The sequence below is a fragment of the Staurois parvus genome, unplaced genomic scaffold (assembly GCF_062004578.1).
Source record: "Staurois parvus isolate SC_StPar_1 unplaced genomic scaffold, SC_StPar_1.0 ptg000397l, whole genome shotgun sequence".
In the NCBI taxonomy this organism is placed as follows: domain Eukaryota; kingdom Metazoa; phylum Chordata; class Amphibia; order Anura; family Ranidae; genus Staurois; species Staurois parvus.
Window position 1 is genome coordinate 6070889 of NW_028318193.1, and position 26936 is coordinate 6097824.

Consider the following 26936-nt stretch of genomic DNA (forward strand, 5'->3'; position numbering starts at 1 on the left):
TTCATTGCCAAAGCTTCATTGAAAAAGCTGAGGTTAGAAGCTGATTGGTTTCTATGCAGAAGGGAGTCTGATTTTGGACTCTCCAGCTTTAGTAAATAAACCCCATCCTGTCATGTTATCTTCAGTGGACACGACAGGATTAGACTTATGAGCATGCAATTGACCGGCAGTCTAATAAATGTATACAAGCAGAAGAATCAAAAAGCTCTACTGCAAAGACACATTCTGCTGTCACCAGAAACAAGCTAGTGCTGTCTGGGGCAGTCAGCCTTGATTTCAGAAAGCTTGGACATTGCTACATTTATCCAGCTAAAGAGAGAATCTTATTACTACCATGACTCTAATGCTGGGAGTTATAACAGCAGCCATTGACACCGATGCTGGGGGTCTTGATTGTGTTCTTTGACATCAATGCGAATGATTAACTATTGCTGCCACTGACATTGCCTTCTTTTCAGTGTGTATTGCAGCACGCTATAAAAAAAAATTCAGCAGGACTAATACTTTTGGGCATTGAGGTGCATTACAGCCATTTCATTTGCATTTCAATGCACAAAAAATGCTGTTTTGTGTGGCCCTCTCCTAGTGTTAGGGATTGTATTGAGGACCTCTAAAATTTTCAAGTTGACCACCACTGTTCTATAGTATTCCCCTTTACTCCTTCACCTGCAGCAATAGTGGGGGAAATAATTATTTGATTCCCTGCAGATTTTGTAGGTTTTCCCACTTACAAAGAAATGAATGGTCTATAAATTTTATCATATGTATTTTAAAAGATTGAGACAGAATATCAACCAAAAATCCAGGAAAAACACATGATACAAATGTTATAAATTGAGCTGCAGTTCAGTGAGTAAAATAAGTATTTGATCCCCAAGAAAAACTTGATGGAAAAACCCCTGTTGGCAAGCACAGAGGTAAGACGTTTCTTGTAGTTGGTTGCTAGGTTTGCACACATCTCAGGAGGGATTTTGGTCCACTCTCCTTTACAGATCTTCTTGAAATCCTTAAGGTTTGTTGGCTGTTGCTTGACAACTCAAAGTTTTAGCTCCCTCTATAAATTTTCTATAGGATTAAGGTCTGAAGACCACTCCATGACCTTAATTGTGCTTCTTCTTGAGACACTCCTTTGTTGCCTTGGCGGTATGTTTTGGGTCATTGTCATGCTGGAAGACCCATCTTCAGTGTTCTGCTTGAAGGAAGAAGGTTCACATCCAAGATTTTACAATACATGGCCCCGTCCAGTGGCCCCTCAATGCAGCAAAGTTGGTCTGTACCTTTAGCAGAGAGAGAGTCCCAAAGCATAATGTTTCTACCCCCGTGCTTGACTGTAGGGATGGTGTTCTTATGGTCATAGTTAGCATTTTTCTACTTCTAAATAAAGTGAGTCGAGTTAATGCCAAAGAGCTCAATTTTGGTCACATCTGACCACAGCACATTCTCCCAATCCTGCTCTGAATCATTTAGATGTTCATTGGCAAACTTCAAACTGGCCTGTACATGTGCCTTCTTGAGGAGGGGGATGTTGTGGGCACTGCAGGATTTCAATCCAAGGTGGCATATTGTGTTACCAATGGTTTGTTTGGTGACTGTGGTCCCAACTGCCTTGACATCATTCACAAGCTCCTCCCGTGTAAGTTCTGGGCTGATCCCTCACTTTTCTCATGATCATCCTTACTCCATGAGGCAAAATCCTCCATGGAGCTCCAGACCAAGGGTGATTGATGGCTATTTTGTATTTCTTTCATTTGCGAAAAATCGCTCCAACAGTTGTTTCCTTCTCACTAAGCTTCTTGCTGATGGTCTTGTAGCCCATTCCAGCCTTGTGCAGGACTACAATCCTGTCCCTGATGTCCTTTGACAGCTCTTTGGTCATTTGCCCATGATGGTGAGGTTTGAATGGAAGAAATAGATTCTGTGGACAGATGTCCATTATACACATAAGCTGTCATTAGGAGCACCTTCCTAAATTGAAAGGACTAGTCTGTGTACCACATGCGCACAAAGCCAGTCTGTGGGAGCCAGAATTATTGTTGGTTGGTAGGAGATAAAATACCTATTTTACTCACTGAACTGCAACTCAATTTATAACATTTGTATCCTGCTTTTTTTGGATTTTTGGTTGATATTCTGTCTCCATCATTTAAACTACACTAAAATTAAAAATTATAGACCCTTCATTTCTTTGTGAGTAAACTTACAAATCTGCAGGGGACAAAAATGTATTTTCCCCACTGTGTATAACATATTATTTAGGTAGAGTAATGGAAGGCGTAGACATGCCTGGCCAGAACATTGAGTAATTAGACTAGGGCTAGTATATGCACGAAGGGAAGGGCCTATACTAGGGAACTGACTCTCCTGGAGTAGTTAAAGCTTAAAGAGTACCTTAACTTTTGTGGAAAATGTATATTGCATTTTACCAAACTTTGTTGCAGATTCCTACCTGCTTCTGTTCTGAATAAATAGCTGTTTGTTTCACTATGTCCTTTAAATATGGATTTAGAATGGGAGTCTCGTATTCGTTATAATCAGTTGGTGCACCTTCAGTGTTCTGATGAGAGAAGTATTTAGCCCTTTGGGAGTAACTCCTCAAAAAATTAATTTCTGTTGCACAGGATGCCTAAAATCTGACTTCCCTCAGTGGAGACTTCTGTCAAAACCAGTGAGTCAACTGCATAAGCAGGAAATAACATTTTTGTAGATGTTCTGTAACCAAACAGAACTCCTCCCCCCCACCCCAAAAAAAACCCCCACAACAAAACTCCTCCAGGTTGCCATATTGCAATGAATTTTACAAAACATTACAGCACTGTAGGTTGAAATGGAAAAGTAATTTTTAAAAACATTAAATTACAATATGGCTAATGTAGCATTTGTTTATGTTGTATTACTTTATTTGCTAGAGTTTTTTCCCATGAAAGCATCAGGGACAGTACTAAAATTGAATAAAAATGTGTTTCCCCATCTGCTGGTGGTTGCTATGTTGATTTGTGGAAAGAAAAAATAATGCAAGTAAGCATATAAAAACTCTATTTTACCTACAAATTATTAGTAGGTGATAGACTCTCTTTAAAATAATTAAATGTGTTTTACATACAACATTAAGTTTCTTAATCTGTCTCAATATCAATCTCCGTCATCACTGTCACCCAATGCTCAGAATGGGAGACAAAGGTGCAGCAATCTGGCTCTGTGGCATGCACATATGCGTATAAGTAGCATACGGCTAGGAGGAGAGAGCAGAGTAAGCAGATCTAATGGCTTATCAGTATGTTTCTTATGTTTTATTTACAAATGTGCAGTGTGGGTGGTCTGTAATCTTACACTTAAACAAAAAAATCAGTCTCAACCTCCTGGCTTTGCTGTCTGGCAAAGGTGCAGGAAACATAAAAGTGGAATTTACAAATCCTTTCGTGGATAGGAAAATATGTGAATTTAAGCTGTGTTTCTGGCCATTTGCCTGGGGTCTCACTAAAATACTATTAGTCTGACAGGTATGGTAATGTTACCAATTAATGGCTACAAGGGTAGAAAGCCCAATACAACTATGTTTACCTTAAAGTCCAAGGTCACTCGAAAGAATCTGTTTGATAGAATGCTGGGAGGTCTGGCAATATGAACTGTGGGTTCAGAAACCAGGTCAGCATATTTATTATGGTAATTATGAGGCATGTCCATTCCTTTTGGTAAATTTCTTATGCATTTTATATTTAGGAGAATGCATCAGGAATAGTGGGGATAACCACAGATGGGTAGGAACAAAGTATGTGTCTGCAGTTGAGAAATGATGTTGCTGCTTTCTCCAGGAAGTGCAAGATGCCAGTATTTCATTTAGCCCTTCAGACTATACCTATAGCTAAAATGCCACTTAAAGTGGATCTGCTGACAGCCTAAATATTTACTGCTGTTCAGTGGCTTCTAGGCTTCAACAAAATGGCAGCTTCCAGCAAGAAGAAACAGGAACAATGCTGGAGGAAATTTACAGCACACACTAATTTTGGTAACATCATTACTAATGTGGAATGTATGTTCCTTGCTATAGAACATTTTTTAAATCAAGTTGTTATGGGTAAAGTTTGACCTTAAAAATAGACTGCCTCTTTAAAGTGGCAGTAAACCATTTTCTTAATTTTACTTACAGGTAAACTTACCTGTAGGTAAAATGAATATCTCCAAAGTGTGCACCATTTAGGAGATATTCTAGCAAGCATCGGCGCATGCGATCTGAAGGAATGGCATACCCATGCTGTTCCTTCAGAGCTCTGCCGCAGCCGTGGCTCCTGTGCATATGCGTGGGAGTGAAGCCATCGCAGCTCAGCCATTCAAGCGGCCACAGCCCAGGAACCCAGAAGGAAGACCAGGTGAAGATGGAAGCAGAGGTGACAGCACTCTGCTGGAGGGCTTTGTTTCAAGGGAAGTCTTTCATAATGTCCTGGTATGCGCACATTATGCCTTTACCTTGCAAGGGGAATTTTTTTTTTTCCCCCATTTACCTTTACTACCACTTTAAGTGATGATTTTTTTCTGAACGTTGTGCATCTAATCTAAGAGTCAATTGAAATTGAGTCAAATTAAAAAAAAAAAAAAATCTGAATTCTTTAACTGGGCCAGGGGTTTGTTCACTTGTTATCTCTTTAGTCTATATTAATGAAATAGATGTAAGTGGACAATAAAACAATGTTAGGATATATGTTCACATGTACAAAATCTTAATGTTCTAAATAGCAAAGATTTCTAGAAAAGTGCTGAAATTTTAGCATTAAATTGCTTTGCAACCTTGAATAAATTCATACATTTTAAGCCTGATCAGAATATAAAATTATTCAATCCCTTCTATAGCATCATGCATACAACATATTTTTTTTGGATTATGTTGCCTTGAGAGTGCTTACATCTGGGGGTGAAGTTGTGAGAATCCATGTAGGTAATAGACAGAGGGTCTTCGGCATGCAGAGTGCTTTGGTCAGCATAACTTCTATCCATTGCATTGACCATATGCGTCATCTCCTGACGCGTGTTACCCATGGCATCCTTGCGCTTCTTTGCCAGTTTACTGAAAAGGAAAGTACACTACATTACTTGCATAGGAGAAAAGACATTCAGGGTGACCCTAAAAGAAGTGATTAAAGCTTTAAATTCTATCAATATGACAAAATTCACAAACTGTAAATACTATTGAATGCAGAATGCTCTAGAAGTAAAAAGGTATTTTTTTCCAGTATTCAAATGGCTGAATAACCCAATAAAACAATTTGCCAGAGTCACGGGTAGTTTGGTGTTTCACTGCATTCTTGACAATAATGGTTAGATAGCTGAAGATAAAACACAATAGTAGTTGTCAAACAGTGGCATGTATATGATTATATACATTTCTTTGTAGTCTTTTTCACTGTGATCAACTGTCTCTGCCAATATTCATCTGTGGCATACTGCAAACCTCCAGTGACAAGCATCTCACACAGTTCAGTATCTTGTGGAGGTGTAGCTACCGGTGTAAAAAAATCAAAGAAACATATTTGAGATTCCTGAATACACCTAAAAATATCAATAACATAACACAATATAAATATTTCAGAAAGAAGATTACATGATCAAGACAGCAGTATAGCACCATACAGTGAATATCAGAGCTATAAGAAATATCAGCCTTGTGAATTTCTGGAAAAATACATATTACATACATATTAAAAAGGGAAATTTTTAGCAAAACAAGCTTCAGCTTACTGATGAAATATGCATTAAAACCCAACAGTATTTTTTACAAAGTGGCGGTCTGGTAATGTCTGCATTAAGCAACACAAACTGGCCTACAGTAATTTATAATTTAGTCTATTACTTTTTTTTTTTTTTTAAATATAGTGAATGCATTCAGGGATGAAAAAAAAAAAAAGGACATATTCGCCAATACGGGTCATTTTGGTAAAAAACAGCCAAGACTTATCACTATGGAAAAGTCTAATAGGATTATTTACACAAACCTGCGGAGTAAAAATGGCTGTAAACCCTTACATTCTGTATACCCAGTGAAGTGGCTAGCCTCGGGTGATGCACAGAGATGAAACATATCATCCTATATAAAGTTGTACCTGTTTATCTGCGGTATCCTCTTCTCTACAGCCTACCAAAACACAGCATCTCTCAGCTCTAGAAAGAAATGGGTGGGGATCTGATGTCACAGACTGCAGAGCTAGAGCACAGAGTTCCCTGATATCTGAAAGAAGGGAAAGGAAAGGGAAGACACCCCCGTACTCAGACTGTGTGCTGCAGAGGGGTAGGCCATCTCCCAAAAGCTGAGGAGTTGGTTTAAAGTCTTTGTAGTGACTTATGTAGACAGCAGAGGGATTAGATTTCATAGAAAAACCACACTTAGTGCTTTGGATTCAGGGGAATACACACTATGCAGGGAGAGGCTTTGTTCCTGTTTCATGCCCCAGGTTTAAAACCACTTTAGGTATTATAAAGAATTATTCACATTGAATAGTAGGCATTTCTAGGGCAGCATAAGCGCTCCAAGTTTTGTGGTGCTCAGACGCTCTACCACACATGACATAACCTGGCTGTACAATCTACCCACAACTATATAGTGTCAGGGTCTGGTTGGATACATTTGAATGTTAAAGTGTCACTGTCATGAGAAAAATATGGGGTTACATTGCATTCCTTTTCTCTATACTTATTCCATGACAGTGATCCAAGCATTAAAGCCAAATATCAGCAGAACAACCAGGGAACTAACATTCAAAAAAGAACAATGCAATGTCAGCCCCCTACTTTTTCATGACAGAGTCTCATTAAAGTAAAGTTTTAGTCAATATAAATGACTGCAAATCAGACCGTAAAGTGTATGGTTGGCTTAAAGGGGCTCTTCACCCACCATTTTTTTGAAACCCCTGCTTACCAGGTTGCGAGTTCTGCAAAGTTCAGATATTTACCCACCCAGTGGGTCCAGCGTTATCCTGCCGAGATCCTCTTCTGTTCTGTCACTGCTTTGGTACTGTGTTGCCATGTTTTTGTGTGACATCATCAAGAGGCAGCCAGCTAGTCCAGGTTCAGGAGACAGGCCTCCCAAGGGTGCTTTACTAGGCATGCCCCCTCATCCTTTTCTGAATGAAAGACTATGCCTCCTGGGATAATGACATGCATATTCTAGGAGGCACAGTGCACATCATTTGCCTATGACAGTGACGTGCAAAGGGCGCAGGACTGAAATAGTTTGGTTAATAAACAAAAAAGTATGATGTTTATATAGCAGAGGTGAAGAGGAGGGAGGTTTGTTTTGAGGGTGAAGATCTGATTTAAGTCTTGCAATAGCTTATATGCAAATTAAGAAAGGCTTTACAACTTTTTCCCTTTTGGGTTCATTGCAGGGAGACATTCCAGGGAACAAATCGGAGCAGTGAACTAATTGCTAATTCAATCTAGCAAACACTTCAGCTGTGCAGTCTGAATTCCATGTGGTTTGCTATAATTTTAGATACCTGTTATTCTCTGCAGCCAGAATGCAGATAACTACTCAGATAGCCAATGAGTGTGTACCTCCTGAAGGATATGTTCTGCAACGTCTGCTCTTACTGCTTGATATTTCACCAATTACAGGTGAAACTCGAAAAATTAGAATATCGTTCAAAAGTTCATTTATTTCAGTAATGCAACTTAAAAGGTGAAACTAATATATGAGATAGACTCATTACATGCAAAGCAAGATAGTTTAAGCCGTGATTTGTCAGAATTGTGATGATTATGGCTTACAGCTCATGAAATCCCCAAATCCACAATCTCAGAAAATTAGAATATTACATGCAATCAATAAAACAAGGATTGTACATAGAACAATATCGGACCTCTGAAAAGTATAAGAATGCATATGTACTCAGTACTTGGTTTGGGCCCCTTTTGCAGCAATTACTGCCTCAATGCAGCGTGATATGGAAACTATCAGCCTGTGGCACTGCTGAGGTGATATGGAAGACCAGGATGCTTCAATAGAGGCCTTCAGCTCTTCTGCATTGTTCGGTCTCATGTCTCCCATCTTTCTCTTGGCAATGCCCCATAGATTCTCTATGGGGTTCAGGTCAGGCGAGTTTGCTGGCAAATCAAGCACAGTAATCCCATGGTCATTAAACCAGATTTTGGTGCTTTTGGCAGTGTGGGCAAGTGCCAAGTCCTGCTGGAAAATGAAGTCAGTATCCCCATAAAGGTCGTCTACGGAAGGAAGCATGAAGTGCTCCAAAATCTCCTGGTAGACAGCTGCGTTGACCCTGGACTTAATGAAGCACAGTGGACCAACACCAGCAGATGACATGGCTCCCCAAATCAACACAGACTGTGGAAACTTCACACTGGACTTCAAGCATCTTGCAGTGTGTGCCTCTTCATTCTTCCTGCATACTCTGGGTCCTCGGTTTCCAAATGAGATGCAAAAGTTGCTCTCATCAGAAAAGAGGACTTTGGACCGCTGAGCAACAGTCTGTTTTTCTTTAGCCCAGGTAAGACGCTTCTGACGTTCTTTGTTGTTCAGGAGCGGCTTGACAAGAGGAATACAACATTTGAAGCCCATGTCCAGGATCTGTCTGTGTGTGGTGGCTCTTGATGCACTGACTCCAGCCTCAGTCCACTCCTTGTGAAAGTCCCCAACACTTTTGAATGGGCTTTTCCTGACAAACCTCTCCAGGCTGCGGTCATCCCTGCTGCTTGTGCACCTTTTTCTTCCACACTTTTCCCTTCCACATAACTTTCTATTAATGTGCTTTGATACAGCACTTTGGGAACATTCAACTTCTTTTGCAATTACCTTTTGAGGCTTTTCCTCCTTATGGAGGGTGTCAATGATGGTTTTCTGCACAACTGTCAGCTCAGCAATCTTTCCCATGATTGTGATTCCTACTGAACCAGACTGAGGGACCATTTAAAGGCTCAGGAACCCTTTGCAGGGGTTATGGCCTAATTAGCTGATTAGAGTGGGACACTTTGAGCCGAGAAAATTGCACCTTTTCACAAAATTCTAATTTTCTGAGATTGTGGATTTGGGGTTTTCATGAGCTGTAAGCCATAATCATCACAATTATGACAAATCACGGCTTGAACTATCTTGCTTTTGCATGTAATGAGTCTATCTCATATATTAGTTTCACCTTTTAAGTTGCATTACTGAAATAAATGAACTTTTGCACAATATTCTAATTTTTTGAGTTTCACCTGTAGATTCAAACTTCCAAGGCAGCTTTGAATCTAATTGTTGGCTGTGATATACACATCCTAATACTGACACTTTGTCAAAATAAAGTAAATTTCAACCTTAAGTGAGCAGCGTTTTCTGAGTGTCAAACACATGCCACATTTGTATTACATCGAATTATGTATCTGACTTTTTTTATCCTTTCTGCATATCAGTGCTACAGATTTCCTCCAGCCTCTTTTAGTTGCTCGTAGGGTCAACCAGGGTGCCTGTAACAGGGTGATACACAGGACTACAACTTAAAGACCTTCATGGCAGGATGAAAAGGTATTATTTTAATGAAAGTTAGATATTTAAAACAACTGAAAACATCTTTGAAGAGAACATTTTTAAAACTGAGAATATAAAGGTTTGGTTTATGTCTACTTTAAACCTTCTGAAGCAGAGCTACAAAGGGTGTATTTAGGAACCTTTCTCCTACATCACAAACCAGCAAGAAAGACTGGTTTATAATGGTCTATAGCAATGCCTTGACCAAAAAAAACACAAGTATTTTGTTCCCTCTGTATGTATTTTAAACTCATATCATTTTAACAATAAAGACAACTGCTAACAGGTATAGTGTACAGGCACCTTGCACAGGCTGCATAAAACTTCTACAGCTTTCAGTACCCCCTGATCTGTCCAAAGGCTGGGCTTCCTGATCAGGAAAAGCACCGTATCCCACACATGTAAGGCATCCCATCAAATGTATGGGCCAATAGAAATATATTGGGGGTGTGAGGGAGGAGCAAAACTGCAATACTACCAGAAAGTGTTACAGCTTATCCCAATCAGAAGGAAACACTATTTTTTGTTTTGTTAAAATGACAAAGTAATTTTTTTTAACGTAAACTGCAACTAGAAAAAATGGTGAGCAAAACTACAGTAATACATTACAATTAAATAAATCTCAACATTCATTAATTTTGGAATTAAAACATACTGTGTATATCTCATGAAAAATGTACAACCATGGAGGGCTGGTGTGCACATTAGTGTACGTTAAGTGGAACTGCTTCTTTATTGAGCCAGCACCCCATCTCAAAATACTGCAAAAAAAAAAACTAACAAAATAAAGAAATGAAAAACAACAAAAAATAAAAAAACACATATTCATATACTTACCTTATCCCCACTTCTGCCCATGGCCAGAGTGAAATTAGCTTCTGTTGATCGATATCCAGGGAAATACTGAGAAGCCAGAATCTTGGGAGAAGATGCTGCTGCATTATGGGCGAGGATCGTGGCATTTCCCAGGATATCGGATATCACTCCCTGCAGCACATTAGGGGGCCCTTACTAATTAAGTTGAGCTTACGCAGTTTTAAAAAAAAACCAAACAAACATGCAAATATTTTAATTTCATAATTTGAAAGTTTAATGGTTTTGGTGAAATTATTATTTAACACAACCCCTTATGTGTGCAAATTTAATAACTGATGTTTGATAGTTTTGTGAATATTTACTTCGATCTTTTAAAAATAAACATTGTATGCATCATGTAAATTAAGAAACTCAGTTTGCAAAGCCTGCTCAGTTTGCTTAAAAAGAAGTGTAAACGCCCATTCACCCCCAATGTCCTGCACTGCACCACATATTCTTGCACTAAGGAGCACTACATTAAGCAGCATTGTCCATGCACAAACAGTCCTGTATATATATATATTTTTTAAACACTGCACCCCAAAACATCATAATATCTTCACTATAAATATGAGTTGTAGTGCAACTGACAAAGAATTGTAATGCAGTTCAACACATATACAGTGTGCTTTAAATAACTTGGGTCAACCTGTGGCCATGACAGGACATAAAAGAATTTTCACATTCTTAAGAAGCAGCAAATGAGCTTTAAAACAATCCTTTACAGACCTCTGTTGCAGCAGGCACTGCAGAATAAGTAATCCTGAAATACTATGACAGAAATACACACGTCCAGTTACATTAAAAGGCTGCCAGGTTTCAATGTCACTGCTGGGTAGATGAGCTGCAATTTCAGTGTTTCTATTATGAAGTTTGAGACTCATTTCTCCATGGTGTCTGCAGCTACAGAGGTCAGTGATTAGCGGTTTTAAAACTAATTTACAGACTGTTAATATGTACAAATTTTATATGCGCACGACTTGGGTTTTAGTTCTGCTTTAAGATTTCCCCCTCCTTTTGGAATCTTTTGCAGTGTGTGTAATAGGATTCCCTAGTGCTCTTGCTTAGTGCTTGTTACTATTGTAAGCTCGAAAGAGCAGGGCCCTCGAACCCCTCGTGTATTGTTTTGTTACTGTACTGACTCATGTACTGTCCCCCAATATAATGTACAACACTGAGCAAACCTTTTGGTGCTATATAAATACTGTATAATAATAATAATACTAAATGGTAAAGGACGTTGGTCAAAAAAAGTAAAAGACAGGACTAAGGCAAGCCATAGATGATTTGATTTTCTTTCCTTTCACCATGAGTGCAAAGAAAGAAAATTGCTTGATTCTCCCATCAATATAGTCAGTGTTAATGGGGGAATTCCGTTTGCAGTGCTATTGTTTTCCGCTGGCAGGGAGGATTGCTGGGAGGCAGAACACAATGATTACTGCAAGCAGCTATAGTCACTAATAGTAATCACAAGTAAAGAATCTGACAGGCTGCTTAAACCCAAGTCCATCTACCAGCCTACCCACAGATTGATCGAATCTTGGCCAGTCCCTGTTGATTCGACCAAGAATCGATTCATCTATGGGTAGGCTGGCAGTACCCAAGTCGATCCATTGGTCAACTTGGGTACAACAAGTCTTCCCATAGATGGATTGAATCTCAGCCCAATCCTGCTGAAGTGGCTAAGATTCGATCTGTCTATGGCTGGTTAAACTCTAGCTATTCTTAAAGACGTTCCCTGCCCCCTCCTTGTAGCTATCCCTGTGTAGGTAAGTGGCTGCTGCAATGGACAGGATGGAGCACAGATGATGAATGGGCTCATGACTCCAGGAATTCACAACTGTTGTGAAGCGCTTTCTTAAACAATGAAGTCAGAGCTGCTGAATCATGTAACAGCACTGGATGAAAAAGAAAAAAAAAAAAGTATGTACACAGACGTTTTTAGACCGGGTATGCAGGATAGGTTGTCAGAGGAGGGAGGGAGGGAAAGTTTTTAACAATTAGAGTTCGCCTTTACTAACACTAATTGTATCCTCAGAGAGAAATAAATTTCAGTAATGTGTGTGAAAATTTTAATGTTCTAGATAACAAAGAAGCTTAAGTCTAAAGATACAATGCCATTTCATTTGCCATGCTTTACCTATTTTGTCTCTGATCTTTAGTTTTTTTCTCTAATAAATAAAAGATTACATCTTCAGTCAGTCTGTCAACTTAAGAAAAGTTCCTTTTCCATCTCCCCTCTCTGTTTAAAATAATGGACTGCAGCACGTTTAGGGTAATGTAAATTAGGAGCAACATTTCATGTGAGCAAATTGGCAGTCTTAAACTGGAAAATTATGTCAGATTATTCAAATTAAGGTAAAACATTACAGGTAAAAACTAACAGACAGTAGTTTAACAAACAGGGAAAAGTGCAAGAATGGTTTCTCAAGAAAAATGGACAAAATATCAATTTATACTTATTATAATGTGCGATCTTACACTAAACCACAATGGAAAAGAAGACGGCTTTTGAATTAAGTAGCCAAAATCACTTTCAGTTGAAGTAAATATTACATGGGCAATAGGCAACTGCTATGAAGCCATTTTTTTTAAATACAAATTACTGTAGGCGTTATTGACACCTGATTTTTTTCTAACTCGAAGATCCAAAACGCCCGAAATAAAAAAATAACATGGCTTTGTGCCTGTTAACACCTGAGAGTAGTGTCGCCAAAAATTGTAGCTACAAACTTTAAGCGGTTTTGGCCCTGATAGACTTCAATGGCATAGCATGAAAACGTGCTCAGTATACTTTTTCCCCTAGTAACTAGCTTTCCATTACCTAAAAATAAAATAATGAACTTCACAAGAGCACTCAAAAGCACATGTACAAATGCTATAAAAAAAAAGCCTGTAAACACACTCTGCTCAAGTGTGAATGCAGCCTTAAGGATCTTTTTCTTTACTTTTTTCATATTACATCATCCATGGAATTTCATTTTCTCTGGCTAATGCCTTGGATGTTCCCCATTATATTGCACAACAAGAATATAGGCAAGTGGCATCACATCAGTGCCTTTATTAGGTACAATGGCTGCTTTAAAAATTGATGTATGTCACAATGTCTACCTCATTTTAGTAGCTGCTCCCCACAGTGCTGGCTTGCAATGTAATTTAATGCAGCGTTAGCACAAGGTTTTTGTAAATATAAAAGGCACGCAGACTGACAAGAGATACACACCAAAAGGTTTCTGAATTTGGAAACTGGATATCTTCATTAACCTCAAGACTCAGCATGACAAGAATAATGTATAGTGTTTCACATAGGCAGTAAAAGGATCTTAAAGGAGTGTTGATTGTTTACATTCAGTTACACACAGTTCCGAGCTACTAAAACTGTATATTAAATTACAAACATACAGTATCTCACAGAAGTGAGTACACCCTTCACATTTTTGTAAATATTTTATTCTATCTTTTCATGTGATAACACTAAAGAAATTACACTTTGCTACAATGTAAAGTAGTGAGTGTACAGCTTGTATAAAAATTTACATTTGCTGTCCCCTCAAAATAATTCAACACAGCCATTCATGTCTAAACAAACTCTAGCAACAAAAGTGAGTACGCCCCTAAATGAAACTGTCCAAATTGGGCCCAAAGTGTCAATATTTTGTGTGGCCACCATTATTTTTCAGCACTGCCTTAACCCTCTTGGGCATGAAGTTCACCAGAGCTTCACAGGTTGCCACTGGAGTCCTCTTCCACTCCTCCATGACAACATCACGGAGCTGGTGGAGGTTAGAGACCTTGTGCTCCTCCACCTTCTATTTGAGGATGCCCCACAGATGCTCAATATGGTTTAGGTCTGGAGACATGCTTGGCCAGTCCATCACCTTTACCCTCAGTGGTCATCTTGGAGGTGTGTTTGGGGTCATTATGTGGGAATACTGCCCTGCGACCCAGTCTCCAAAGGGAGGGGATCATGCTCTGCTTCAGTATGTCACAGTACACATTGGCATTCATGGTTCCCTCAATGAACTGTAGCTCCCAAGTGCCGGCAGCACTCATGCAGCCCCAGACAATAACACTCCTACCACCATGCTTGACTATAGGTAAGACATACTTGTCATTGTACTCCTCACCTGGTTGCCACCACACACGCTTGACACCATCTGAATCAAATAAGTTTATCTTGGTCTCATCAGACCACAGGACGTGGTTCCAGTAATCCATGTCCTTAGTCTGCTTGTCTTCAGCAAACTGTTTGTGGGCTTTCTTGTGCATCATCTTTAGAAAAGGCTTCCTTCTGGGACGACAGCCATGCAGGCCAATTTGATGCAGTGTGCGGCATATGGTCTGAGCACGGACAGGTTGACCCCCCCACCCCTTCAACCTCTGCAGCAATGCTGGCAGCACTCATATGTCTATTTCCCAAAAACAACCTCTGGATAGGACGCTGAGCACGTGCACTTAACATCTTTGGTCGACCATGGCGAGGCCTGTTCTAAGTGGAACCTTTCCTGTTAAACCGCTGTATGGTCTGGCCACCATGTTGCAGCACAGTTTCAGGGTTTTGCCAATCTTCTTATAACCTAGGTCATCTTTATGTAGAGCACCAATTCTTTTTTTCAGATCCTCAGAGTTCTTTGCCATTGAGATGCCATGTTGAACTTCCAGTGACCAGTATGAGAGAGTGAGAGCGATAACACCAAATTTAACACACCTGCTCCCCATTCACACCTAAGACCTTGTAACACTAATGAGTCACATGACACCAGGGAGGGAAAATGGCTAATTTTGGACATTTTCACTTAGGGGTGTACTCACTTTTGTTGCCAGCGGTTTAGACATTAATAGCTGTGTGTTGTTATTTTCAGGAGACAGCAAATTTGCACTGTTATACAAGCTGTACACTCACTACTTTACATTGTAGCAAAGTGTCATTTTGTCAGTGTTGTCACATGAAAAGATATCATAAAATATTTACAAAAATGAGAGGGGTACTCACTTCTGTCAGATACTGTATACTGCAATCTTTCTCTAGTGTAACAAATAAGTGATTAACATCAAAGAAATTTGCAGGTTAGTCAGTTAGCTGTACTATAAACGATATACATTATATATTCCATCTTAGCTTTTCATCCATATGTAGCATTATTGTCAATTTTCAGTCTGAACAACATGTTTATAAGCAAAACTACATTCTCAATAGGTTTTCCTGAGTTTTTAAAAAAAAAAAAAAAAAAAAAACACCACCCTGAGCCAACAATATACTGGTGTTGATTTAATATAGGCAAATATGCTGTTCATTTTACAAGGGAAATGGCACTTTGCTATTTATTTTTCCAGAGTTCAGTAAACATGGTTAAACTTCATTTAGCAAATAATACTCAACTGTGTGCAGGTAAAATATTAAAAAATAAATTTTTTCTTGTATGCGATTGAATAAGCAAAGCCTCATCTCATTCACTAAGCTCTGGGGAAAACTCCCTTGCAAAGTGAACAGCCTATTTGCCATCAGTACATCAACCTCACAGAGTGATATTCCAGTGGCTTCAAGGCCAAAAGCATAGGAGATCTTGTTGCCTCTGCCTGGAAAGCTTTGTACCCCCATAAAACATTATGTCGAATGTCCAAAAAGAGCAAAAAAAGATTTTTTCTTGCTCTTTGCTCTATATTTTTTATCTGAACATATTAAAAAATTGTATGTAAACTGTAACAGTGAACATATTTTATTTTCTCCCATTTGGTTAAATCTACCAATACTCCACTGAAAGCTTTTTGGTATATCTGTTCAATTTGTAAAAAGCAAAACTGTTGATCTTGCCAGAAATCCAGTTGTCCTATGTGTTGTGGACTCATTCTTATCTCAAGCAGTGTTATCACCCCTACTTAGTTCCCCCCTCTACTACAAATCACCTATTAACTATGTAACGGAAATGTTGAAAGTAGGTGTTGTTTTGTAGACCTAACACGCTTGACCTGGTGTGATAACACTATTCTTCCACACAGCAATTTAGTGTCGTCATTCTAGGACAAAAGTGCATTTTACTGGCAGGGTCACCAGGTGAAAATAGGAATTTTGACCTACCCGCAAATTCCATATCTTGGAGTTAAATAAAAGGACACAAGTGTCTATTTATAGACTATGGGATTTATGCTGCCGCCTTTGTGTGACTGAACACTGGCAAAAGCTTTGCTGGGTCCAACCCCCAGTATATCATCAACCACCACCACCATCCTCCCCCCTTTCACTCAGTGGGGCTCCAGTTTTATTATTTTTTAGAAAGCAATAAGTAGATAAAAAAAAAAAAAAACGCTAACAGTAGGTACAGTCTTGCGAGAAGAAACCAGGGTCAATGAACTCAAACTTAATAGCAGAAGCAGTCGACTTGATAAAGCCATGTGACCCAGTGGTGTAATGCGTAGGGAAGGGGCTCTGCCGACACGATGCTTAAAGCAACATACAGCAAGTATTCAGCAATATTGGAAAACCTTACTGTGGATTCTAATTTTAACTTTTAATGCGGTTTTAACTTGTAATTATATGTGAGTGCACTACTTTATTCAAACAAAAATTTTAAAGAGGATTATTATTATTATTATACAGTATTTATATAGCGCCAAAATGTTTGCTCAGCGCTGTCCATCATAGTGGGGGACAGAACATGAGACAATACAGTGACAAAACAGTACACGTGGGGTTCGAGGGCCCTGCTCTTTCGAGCTTACAATCTAGGAGGGAGGGGATAGTGGTACAGGAGGAAGTGGCTGTGGGGGATGGAGTGGTAGGAGTGGAAGAGATCGGCTGTTAAGTGAGGATGGGGTAGGCTTCCCTGAAGAGATGGGTTTTCAGGGTGCGCCTAAAGGTGGGGAGGGTAGGGGACAGTCTGATGGATTGGGGTAGTGAGTTCTAGAGGATGGGGAAGTCCTGGAGAAGTCCTGCAGTCGGGCGTGGGAGGAGGAGACCAGGGAGCTAGAAGGTAGGAGGTCTTGTGAGGAGCGAAAAGTACGGGTTGGGCGGTATTTGGGTATCAGGTCGGTGAGGTAGTTTGGGGCAGCGTTATGAATGGCTTTGTATGTCAGTGTTCGTATTTTGAATTTAATGCGTTGGGCAATCGGAAGCCAGTGTAGGGAATGACAGAGGGGGGTGGCAGAAGCGGAGCGGTTGGTGAGGTGGATGAGTCTGGCCGCAGAGTTCAGGATAGACTGAAGTGGGGATAGCCTGTGGTGGGGTAGGCCGGTGAGAAGGGAGTTGCAGTAGTCCAGGCATGAGATAATAAGGGAGTGAACGAGGTGTTTAGTAGTGTCTGGGGTTAGGAACGTACGTATTTTGGAGATGTTGGGGAGGTGGAGCCTGCATGAGTTTGCCAACGATTGGACATGGGGTTGGAAGGACAGGTTTGAGTCTAGAGTGACACCTAGGACTTTGGCTTGCGGGGTGGGACTGATGGTGGCGTTGTTGGTCGTGATGGAGAGGATGGGGGCGTGGGCTGGGGAGAAAATTAGGAGCTCGGTTTTGGATAGGTTCAGTTTGAGGAAATGGAGCGACATCCAGTCTGATATGTCGTTCAGTAGGTGGGCGATATGGGCGGAGACTGAAGGGGTGAGGTGAGGGGTGGAGAGGTAGATTTGCGTGTCATCGGCGTAGAGGTGATAGTTGAAGCCGTGGGAGTGTATCAGTTTGCCGAGGGAGGGGGTGAAGATGGAGAAGAGAAGGGGCCTGAATACAGAGCCTTGGGAGACCCAAACAGAGGTGGTATCGCTATAGGTAACGCTAAAGGAGCATTGGGATAGATAGGAGGAGAGCCAGGAGAGAGCAGAGTCTCTGATGCACAGGGAGTGTAATTTATTAAGGAGGAGGGGGTGGTCAACTGTGTCGAAGGCCGCGGAAAGGTCGAGGAGTAGGAGGACTGAGTAGTGGCCATTAGCTTTGGCGGTTAGCAGGTCATTAGTGATTTTGAGTAGGGCGGTTTCGGTGGAGTGTAGGGGACAGAAGCCAGACTGTAGTGGATCGAGGAGGTTGTTGTCAGTGAGGTGGGAGCTTAGGAGATTGTAGACTAAGCGCTCAAGGAGCTTGGATGTAAATGGCAGCAGGGAGATAGGTCTAAGGTTGTTCAGGTCGGTGGGGTCCAGGGAGGGTTTTTTGAGTATGGGGGTGATGTGCGCGTGCTTTAGGGGGGAGGGGAATTTAGGAGTATGACACTATTTCTGATTTTATGCTTTATGACACAATGGTATGAGTATGAGTAGAGTGTAAGCGAACCACATTTTCACAGCTTTATACATAATTTTATTTAATTTTATTTGTATATCACAGTTATAGGATCATTTAATTATTTATTATCACTTTATACACACCATAGTAGCTCACAAGACCCCACACTTTAGTATTCATTTGCGACAGATGGCCCCTGCCAATTCCAGAAATAGCAATAGCCACTGGAATAGACCAGACAAAGACTCACTGAATTCTGCCTTAGACAGGTATGCACCTGTGAGGGAGCCCAATTAAAGGGACTGGAGTATCTGAGAAGTTCGGCAACAGGTGGAGTGGCAAGTAATTAGCTTGCGCTGTCAGCAGAAAATGCCTTCTGACATCAAAAGCTAGGGAAAACCACTAATAGAGTCTCTTCCAACACTTGTGCCTCATAAAATGCTTGTGTGCATGGCACTGCAGCATGTTTGGAAGGATGAGGATGTAGTGTACGCTACAAAGTCATCAAGAGACGTAAAGCCAGGAATCGATATGCATAAGGGTTCGGGGAAACCCTGTCTTACCTTGTCCACGTTGCTGGGCCACTTCAGGGTAAAGGCTTTGCCTGTCATAATAGGCATACTTGTAAAGGAGTCAGGGTCTGAGTGACATAGAGATGGACCATGGCTCTGGCCCTCTTTAACAACCTGCAGCTAACTACACTCATTATATTAAGTACCAAGGTGAGTGCCAAGTGCAGGAACCAGTGTCTGAAGCAAACATTATAGACAAGCCCTGCTGCCGCAGGTTCTGGGTACGGTTCCCAAGGTGTACTCAAGGGTAACCAATGCAGAAGCTGCTAGGTAGCCATAAAAGCAATATTCAGTCAGGTCTTGATAGATGTGTCAGTCAAAGGTAAAAAAAAATCCTGGTAAAAAATAGTAGGAAATTCTTCTTCAAGAGAAGGCATCCATCACCTAATGACACTGGAGCCTCATGGTGTAGACTGTGTTATATGGATACACTGGGGGGTAGTGTGTGTGTGTGTGTGTGTGGGGGGGTGGAACCAGCCAAGCTTTTGCAGTGTCCAATCACCTGAAGTTAATGACGTATGACCCATGGTCTATGAATTCATTCTTGTGTCATGTACTGTATAATAACTAAGCAGTATATACCATTTTTTTATTAAATATATATTATATTTTATTTGGGTTTAAATACACCTGAATATTCACACACTTCACCCACAGCCCTATATAAGAAACAGATATGCCAAGAACTAATAAATTCAGGGAAAATTAGAATGTAAAGGAAAAAATATGCAGCTTAGGCATAAGACTTGCATAAAAACCATTTCACCTGAGAGAAACACTAAACGCTGCACCCGTCAGCACTAACTAGAAATGAGTAGGTAGAGGAAAAAAGGTGGTACATAACCTGCTATACTTCCATAACCGATCCTAGAGTACTTACCCGTAATATAGAGAATTTGTTGTTTTCGAAATACTAATTAACACCTACAAAAATACTATTACACTGCCCCAAATTAAACACCACCACGTGCAGCGTCCTGGATAAATAGTTAAGACTAATACCCAAGCAGACAGATTTTAAAAAACAATTTTATTTACATATAAGTTTGTTAGAAGGAGGAAACCATGACCCATAGACAAACAGCGTGCAACAAAAGGTGTTAGTGACTTATGACACACTCAGTAGGTTATCCCTCTAAAAATAAATAAAGCAACAGTAACCAATGCCAGCCATATATTAAATACTGTCTCTTCTCTCTTGGAAGTGTTGAGTCTTCTCTTAATAACAATGGCTAGTCCCTTTTTCTGAACATATTGTCTCACTAAGGAAGGAATAATTTTAGCGATAAACACAATTAAAAAATAAATTTCATAAATTTACAAATGTTTTCAACTTTTGGTGAGCTTTAACTTTCAAACTCTTCCTTAGGGCTCACTAACAAAAGGATGGTTAAGCTTTTTTTTTTTTTAAGACTCAAGGCAGTTGGCAAGACACAACTGCACAACTGGCTTATACATTTATTTGCCAGCCCTGTGATCTTACCGCTGTATTTATTTTTAAAGGGATACTGCATCTTATGTTAAGTGTTAAAAATCCAAATAAAATAGGTGGCCAGTTTTTACTTACAGGTAGTAGGAGTAAGAATAGTAGCTCCTCCTGGTAGGCAAATCACAAACAGTGAGGAAAGAGAAGCAATGGTGAATGAAAAAGCATGAATCATTCACATTCAACAAAGCAGCACAATAAAAAAAATACAAAATAAAATGAAAATAAAAAAAAAAAAAACACAACAATGAGCTCTTAAAATATATATATGTATTATTGTCATATAAATGTCACTTGTTAGCATTTGAATGCTTTCATGCACTAAATATACGTTGCCATGCAATTCAACAAAAAAAATGAATGTTAGCTGCAAAACAATGTGTATACATAAGTAAGATGACTTCTTGAAGAAAAAAAAAAAGACCACTTGAGGAAATTACATGCAACATTAAAACTTTGTAAACTGAAAAAAAAAAAAAATTTATATAAAATGAAATAACACACAAATAAAAAAATGAACATTTAAATGGTGTATGTGTTTGAAGCACACAGTTAATTCCTGAATTTGAGTGCAATGACATTTGCTGTACACTGAGGTTGGTCAATGGTAACGCATAAAGAACCACCTGGTCCCAAAGGTCACAGTCATACTAACCCCTAATAGCTAGATCAGTATACACTAAAGCAATTTAGGTTGGCTTACATGTGAAAAAGGAATACTGAAAAAGTTGTAACAAACAGTGAGATCTACTAGTTAATAAATGCACACCACACGGATTTAATAAGCAGGTCACACTATTCATAAGTGACCAGTTGAAGGAGTTCACATCCTGGTGAAAAATGTCACATAAGAACATTAAAGCGTATCTCTAGGCACAACCTTTTTTTGTAGTTTTCTTAGGGGAGGGTTGGAATAATATGTAAGGGAAAATCTTCAAATGGGGATATCAACTACAAAGGGGAACTGCTAACACTTTTCGAGATTTCCACTAACTTCCTGCTAAGTCCCTGGTACAGGACGTGAAGGGAAATTTCCCCTATGGTACACAGACAGAAAAAAATAATCTGGCACAAGTTCTAACCCTCCCTTACACTATCCAAAACGACAAAAATAGTTGGGCTCATACATACCGCTTTAAACAAGCACTTAACCAAAATACAGAGTAACGTACATTAAAATTCATTTAAATGGCACCCCAATGCACCATGAGGTCTATTCTGTATCGCAGAACAGAGCAATGTGCACAAATGCACTAGAAAATGCATTGTGGGGTGGCTTTCAAATCAATGGCAGCCCATTGCAAAATGCATTTAATATGCCACAAAGACACAAGGATGTGAATGAACCTCTAGGTCTTTGTGGTGTGTTAACATGCATTATGTTGTAAGTCAGGGGTGTCCAACCTGTGGCGCAAGACAGCTATGAATGCAGCTCAACAAGAAATCATAAACGTACTTAAAATTGCTGATTTTTTGGGGGGGGGATTATTTTGAAAAAATGCATTTACACTTACTGAACACATACGGCCGAAGAAAAATTTGACAGTGTCTCTTTACTGGACTTTTAGAAGTTTTATCTTCCCAAAGAAAAATAACTCTTCACAATCATGCCTTATTCATGTCATCCATTTTCAGCAGTACCTATAGTTGTGAGAAACTATTTTCAAGGATGAAGCACATGAAGGGCAAAATAAGAACCAAAATATCTGATGATCACCTTGAGAATTCATACTACATCCATCGAACCAGATATTGATGCGTTCGTTTATCAAAAACAGTGCCAAATATCGCACTAGTTTTAGGTTGCCCACTTTTAGTTTTATAATAAAAAATATTACAAATAAAATTAAGTTTTATTACTCAAATAGGTACATTGGGTTGATTTACTGGAGGGTACAACATCTGGTGCAGCTATGCATGGTAGCCAGTTTCCAACTTCAGCTTTTTCAATAAACTTTTACAAAAAAAAACTGGAAGCCGATTGGTTTCTGTGCAAAGCTACACCAGATTTGGCACTCTCCAGTTTTAATAAATCAACCCCATTATCTATATCAGTGATCGTTACCTTGTGATCTGTCCAACTTTTTCTGCTCATCAGCTATCCTTATTGTAGTGTATTTTAGGTGTGGCCCAAGACGATTCCTTTTCTTCCAATGTGGCCCAAGAATGTCAAAAGGTTGGACACCCCTTTCATAAGTTAACACATGTTGTGTTTAGGCAGCCCATTAAAATGAATGGACTGCTTTTGCACCCCAAAGTGCCGAAAATTAGATGTGACCCTTTTTTTGTGCATTGCAGCATGCTGCAAAATAGATACGTTTGCAGTGCCATTCAAAATGAACAGCACCTCAAAGCAGGAACGCATGTTACATGCAATAGTACACACTGCATTAATGCTTTTATATACATGGAACCTAAAGGTCTATGTTTAATAAAGGCAAAGGGGTTTGGTATCGGAGGTCATCTTCTGCTAATCATGCAGTATATATCCCTGTCATCCAGATTCTCTGCTATTTAACAGCCTAATATTCAGATCATCTTACTCTATCAGAGCTTGTGAAAAAAAAGGCAGTCTGCTATAAGGGTTCATCTCTATATCCAAGTATGTTGCAGCCTAACCACAAATCACTAACAAATCAGAGCATGAGAGGACAATTGTAGTCATACCATACTGTTGAATGTCTGATGAATTTTAGGGCAAGCAATTATAAAACTTGGAGGTAAAATATGAACCATTGTTTCTTAGATATCAGTAGCAGTTAACCACTGATGTTGCTCATTCCCTGTAGATGCTCTTTAAAGGATAAGTTCACCTTTCATAACATGTTACACCCATATTCAAGGTGTAACATGTTATGAATGCATTGGCCCTAGCTTTCCCTGCTCTGACAACTAGCAGGGGATCTTCTCCCCCCTCGCTGTCAAACTTAAGAAAAAAATGCAGCCGTGCACTCATTCGCTGTGTTATGTGAATGAGAAACTAGAAGTCCCGCAACCTTAGCAGCTGTCGGCTTGTAGTTCTCAATGCACTACCACAGTGCTGTGGAGCGCCATGGTAGTTAATTGAGTCTTCCTGTTAGTATATCAGCTATCCCGTATGGGCAAGCAGATATACTGACAAATTTGTAGGAGACCTGCATGGCACCAGAAATCTGCTGATTGCTGGTGCAATACTTTAGAGGCCCCTGCAACAAAAAATAATAAACATTTTTTTTTTACCTGCAAAAAAATGTGCATTTATAATTTTGTTTGTATAAAGGTGAACTTATCCTTTAAAACAACTTGAAAGAACACTGGGCTGCTTGTCACCAAAATGTTGGTCCATGTACTAACATAGCAACTAACTCCTAAAATACAGAACTTCTGATATTTGGTACTTGTATCCAGACATTGACGTGGAGGATCTGTAGCCTAGATGTTTCACCCCATGGTGTTTCAATAGATAAAAATTGTCACTAAAAGCCCAGAAATTTCAACAGTCCAAAAACAAGACTCAGACATTATTAGTAGTAGCCTTTGTCTCTCACGGTAAAGAATTTCATATTGAATGTACTAAAGTGCTGTAGGATCCCTCATGCATGTTAATGCTTCAGATGAGGACTGTTATAGTGAAAATGAGGCTCAAATAATTCTAACACCTTCTTACGTCTTCCCTTCTCCATAGTATACATGAAACCTCAAGAATACTTTTATGAATGTGGCTAGTGGGACACCCAGTCCATCTTTAGGAAGATGGCACTGTAGCTGTAAAATTCTGTTCCACCATAATACGCAAGCTTTGGTAAAAAAAAAAAAAAAAAGTATATATATATATATATATATATATATATATATATATATATTACACACATACATATACACACACAATTTTTTTAACCATTAATCTGGCATGAAAATATCTGGAGAATGAATTTCACCTAGGTATGCCATGCAACCAAATGCCTTACAAGAAGCCATTCTCGGCATTGGCCTAATGCGCCAGAGGACTCCAAAAAATGCATGCATTTTGAGTTCATCTTAAAACAATCTATTATAGTGTTGCCCTACAGACTCAAAGGATTGGTAATAAAAGTGCACTCCAGTTAATTCCTACTCACATGGCTGTATGATGTGCCATGAGCATCATGGGCAAATGTTTGCAAAGCCCTAATTATAGTATACAGTTAGGATTTAGAATATACACATTTGAAAAGCTATACATCTACACACTATCATGATATTATATATGACTATTTATAAAACAAAGCCCAAATGATTGTATAATGAAGCACACTGGTAAAAAATGAGAAAAAAAAATTTGGGAAAATATGCAGTGTCCCTTTAATTGGACAGGAACATCTATGATTTAAGAGTGAACCCAGTCAACATCTACAGCATCACACATATAAGCCAGTTTAACAGCAACACTTCACATCACAAAATGTTTATGGAACTAAACACAATTATATAAAGAAGGTAAAAAATTTGAACAGTTCGGGAAAATAAATATTAGGTTAATAATATAACAAGGAGTACACCAATGACTTCACGCTAAGCAATGTGAACTTTGATATGAACAAAAGGATATTATCAGGCTCCACAATGTGACTGCAATTGCGCCTAGTGATCCAGCCAATGTGAGCCTTCAAACTGATTTCCATGCATAGGCTGACAACACTCACACAGAGTGTCTCTATACATTGTCGCCTTATAATGCAAACCATGTATATCATGACAGCACATTCAACCTTAGTCCAGGCAGACCAACCTACACAGACAAGTGTAGGTTCTACAGTATGCATTCCAGAATCTGGATTCATTCACAAGTATAAAGTATTCAGTCTAAATTTACAAGATCCCTTCCCAAGGTAAAAAGTTAAAAATCCTAGCTTCATTCAGTTACTGCATTCTTTACAAAATGTATGGACATATAGGACTCAATGCCTGTCAACAGGTACCAAAATTCCAAAACTTCAACACCAAATTGGACATAATCAAAGGGACCAAACTGGCCCAAACAGACTATTTTCTTTACTAATTTATGTGGTTCCTGGCAGCACTGTATAAACGGTACATAGCAGGGGTCTCTAAACTTTCTAAGCAAATGGCCAGTGTACTATCCTTTACGCTTTAGTAGGGTTGGACTGTGGCCAATGGGAGTAGAAAAGGTCCCAACGTCAGCGGGAAAAAACAATGCTCCATCATTGTTGTCAGTGGGAGGAATTGTGCCTCATCATTGGAATTAATTGTGTCCCATCATTGGTATCATTGGGCCCCTTCCTTGTTGTAAGTGGGAGACATTATTCCCCATTGTTGCTATCAGTAGATGAAATAGTGCCCCAAGAGCTGGATAAAAGCAAGCAAAGGGCCACATCTGGCCCCCAGGCCACAGTTTGGAGACCACTGACATACAGCATCAATATATGCAGTATAGAACACTATGTTCTGTAGTTTGGCAACTTTCTGCCTGCTGCTGGAACATAATTTAGTCAGGGTGTGTGAATGAAGCCTTATGGTCAAACGATATCAAAACCCCATGTGAAGTTTAGTGATAGAACTATTAGTTAGCAGGGCAGGTAAGCAAGATAAAAAAAAAGTTCTTAAAGTGTTAGTAAATGCTCCAATGTTTAACTAAACACCACGAGCAGAGCAGAACAGAATTCTATACCACTACGCTCTCTTTAACCACTTCCAGACCGGACACTTTTACCCCCTTCCTGACCAGGGCAATTTTCAGCTTTTAGCGCTATCACACTTTGAATGACAATTGCGCGGTCATGCAACACTGTACCCAAATGAATTTTTTACCTTTTTTTTGAGACAGATAAAGCTTTATTTTGGTGGTATTTATTCACCACTGGGATTTGTATTTTTTTTGCTATGTAAATGAAATATCCAAAAATTTTGAAGTGTTTTTTTAATAAAATTTTGCAAATAAATATTTCATCATAAATCTTAGCCAAAATTTATTCCGTTATCTTTTTAGTAAAAAAAAAAAATCCAAATTAGTTTATAAGCAAAAATTATAATTTTTAAACATTTTTTATTATATTATTTTATTTTTTTTTTTTTTTTTTTTTTTTTTTTTTTTTACATACTGTCACCCTAGCAGTACAGTGAGCTGTGATTGGTCACAGCTTGTCACATGGTACAAGGCTTTTGTGAATAGCCTTGTACCATGTGACCTCTGTGATCATTCACAGATTTCACACGTAGTAAGCAATGATGTCAGAAGTGACATCTTGTTTACTACTTTGCATGTGATCACTGATTGGCCAATCAGTGATCACATGATCGGGACCTCGTACAGAGGTCCCGTCCGACGATCGGTGT

At 39.3% G+C, this 26936-nt stretch overlaps 1 protein-coding gene across 1 annotated transcript in view; it reads right to left on the reverse strand.

Moving 5' to 3' along the window:
• PTPRK (protein tyrosine phosphatase receptor type K) overlaps positions 1 to 26936 on the reverse strand; it is a 528548-nt gene that overhangs the window by 68639 nt on the left and 432973 nt on the right. Inside the window, exons 17-18 of the mRNA XM_089686377.1 lie at positions 20706 to 20735; positions 4896 to 5056 (exon numbers count right to left, since the gene is read on the reverse strand). Of these exons, the coding sequence (XP_089542503.1) occupies positions 4896 to 5056; positions 20706 to 20735 (191 nt within the window). The remainder of the gene's footprint in view (positions 1 to 4895; positions 5057 to 20705; positions 20736 to 26936) is intronic.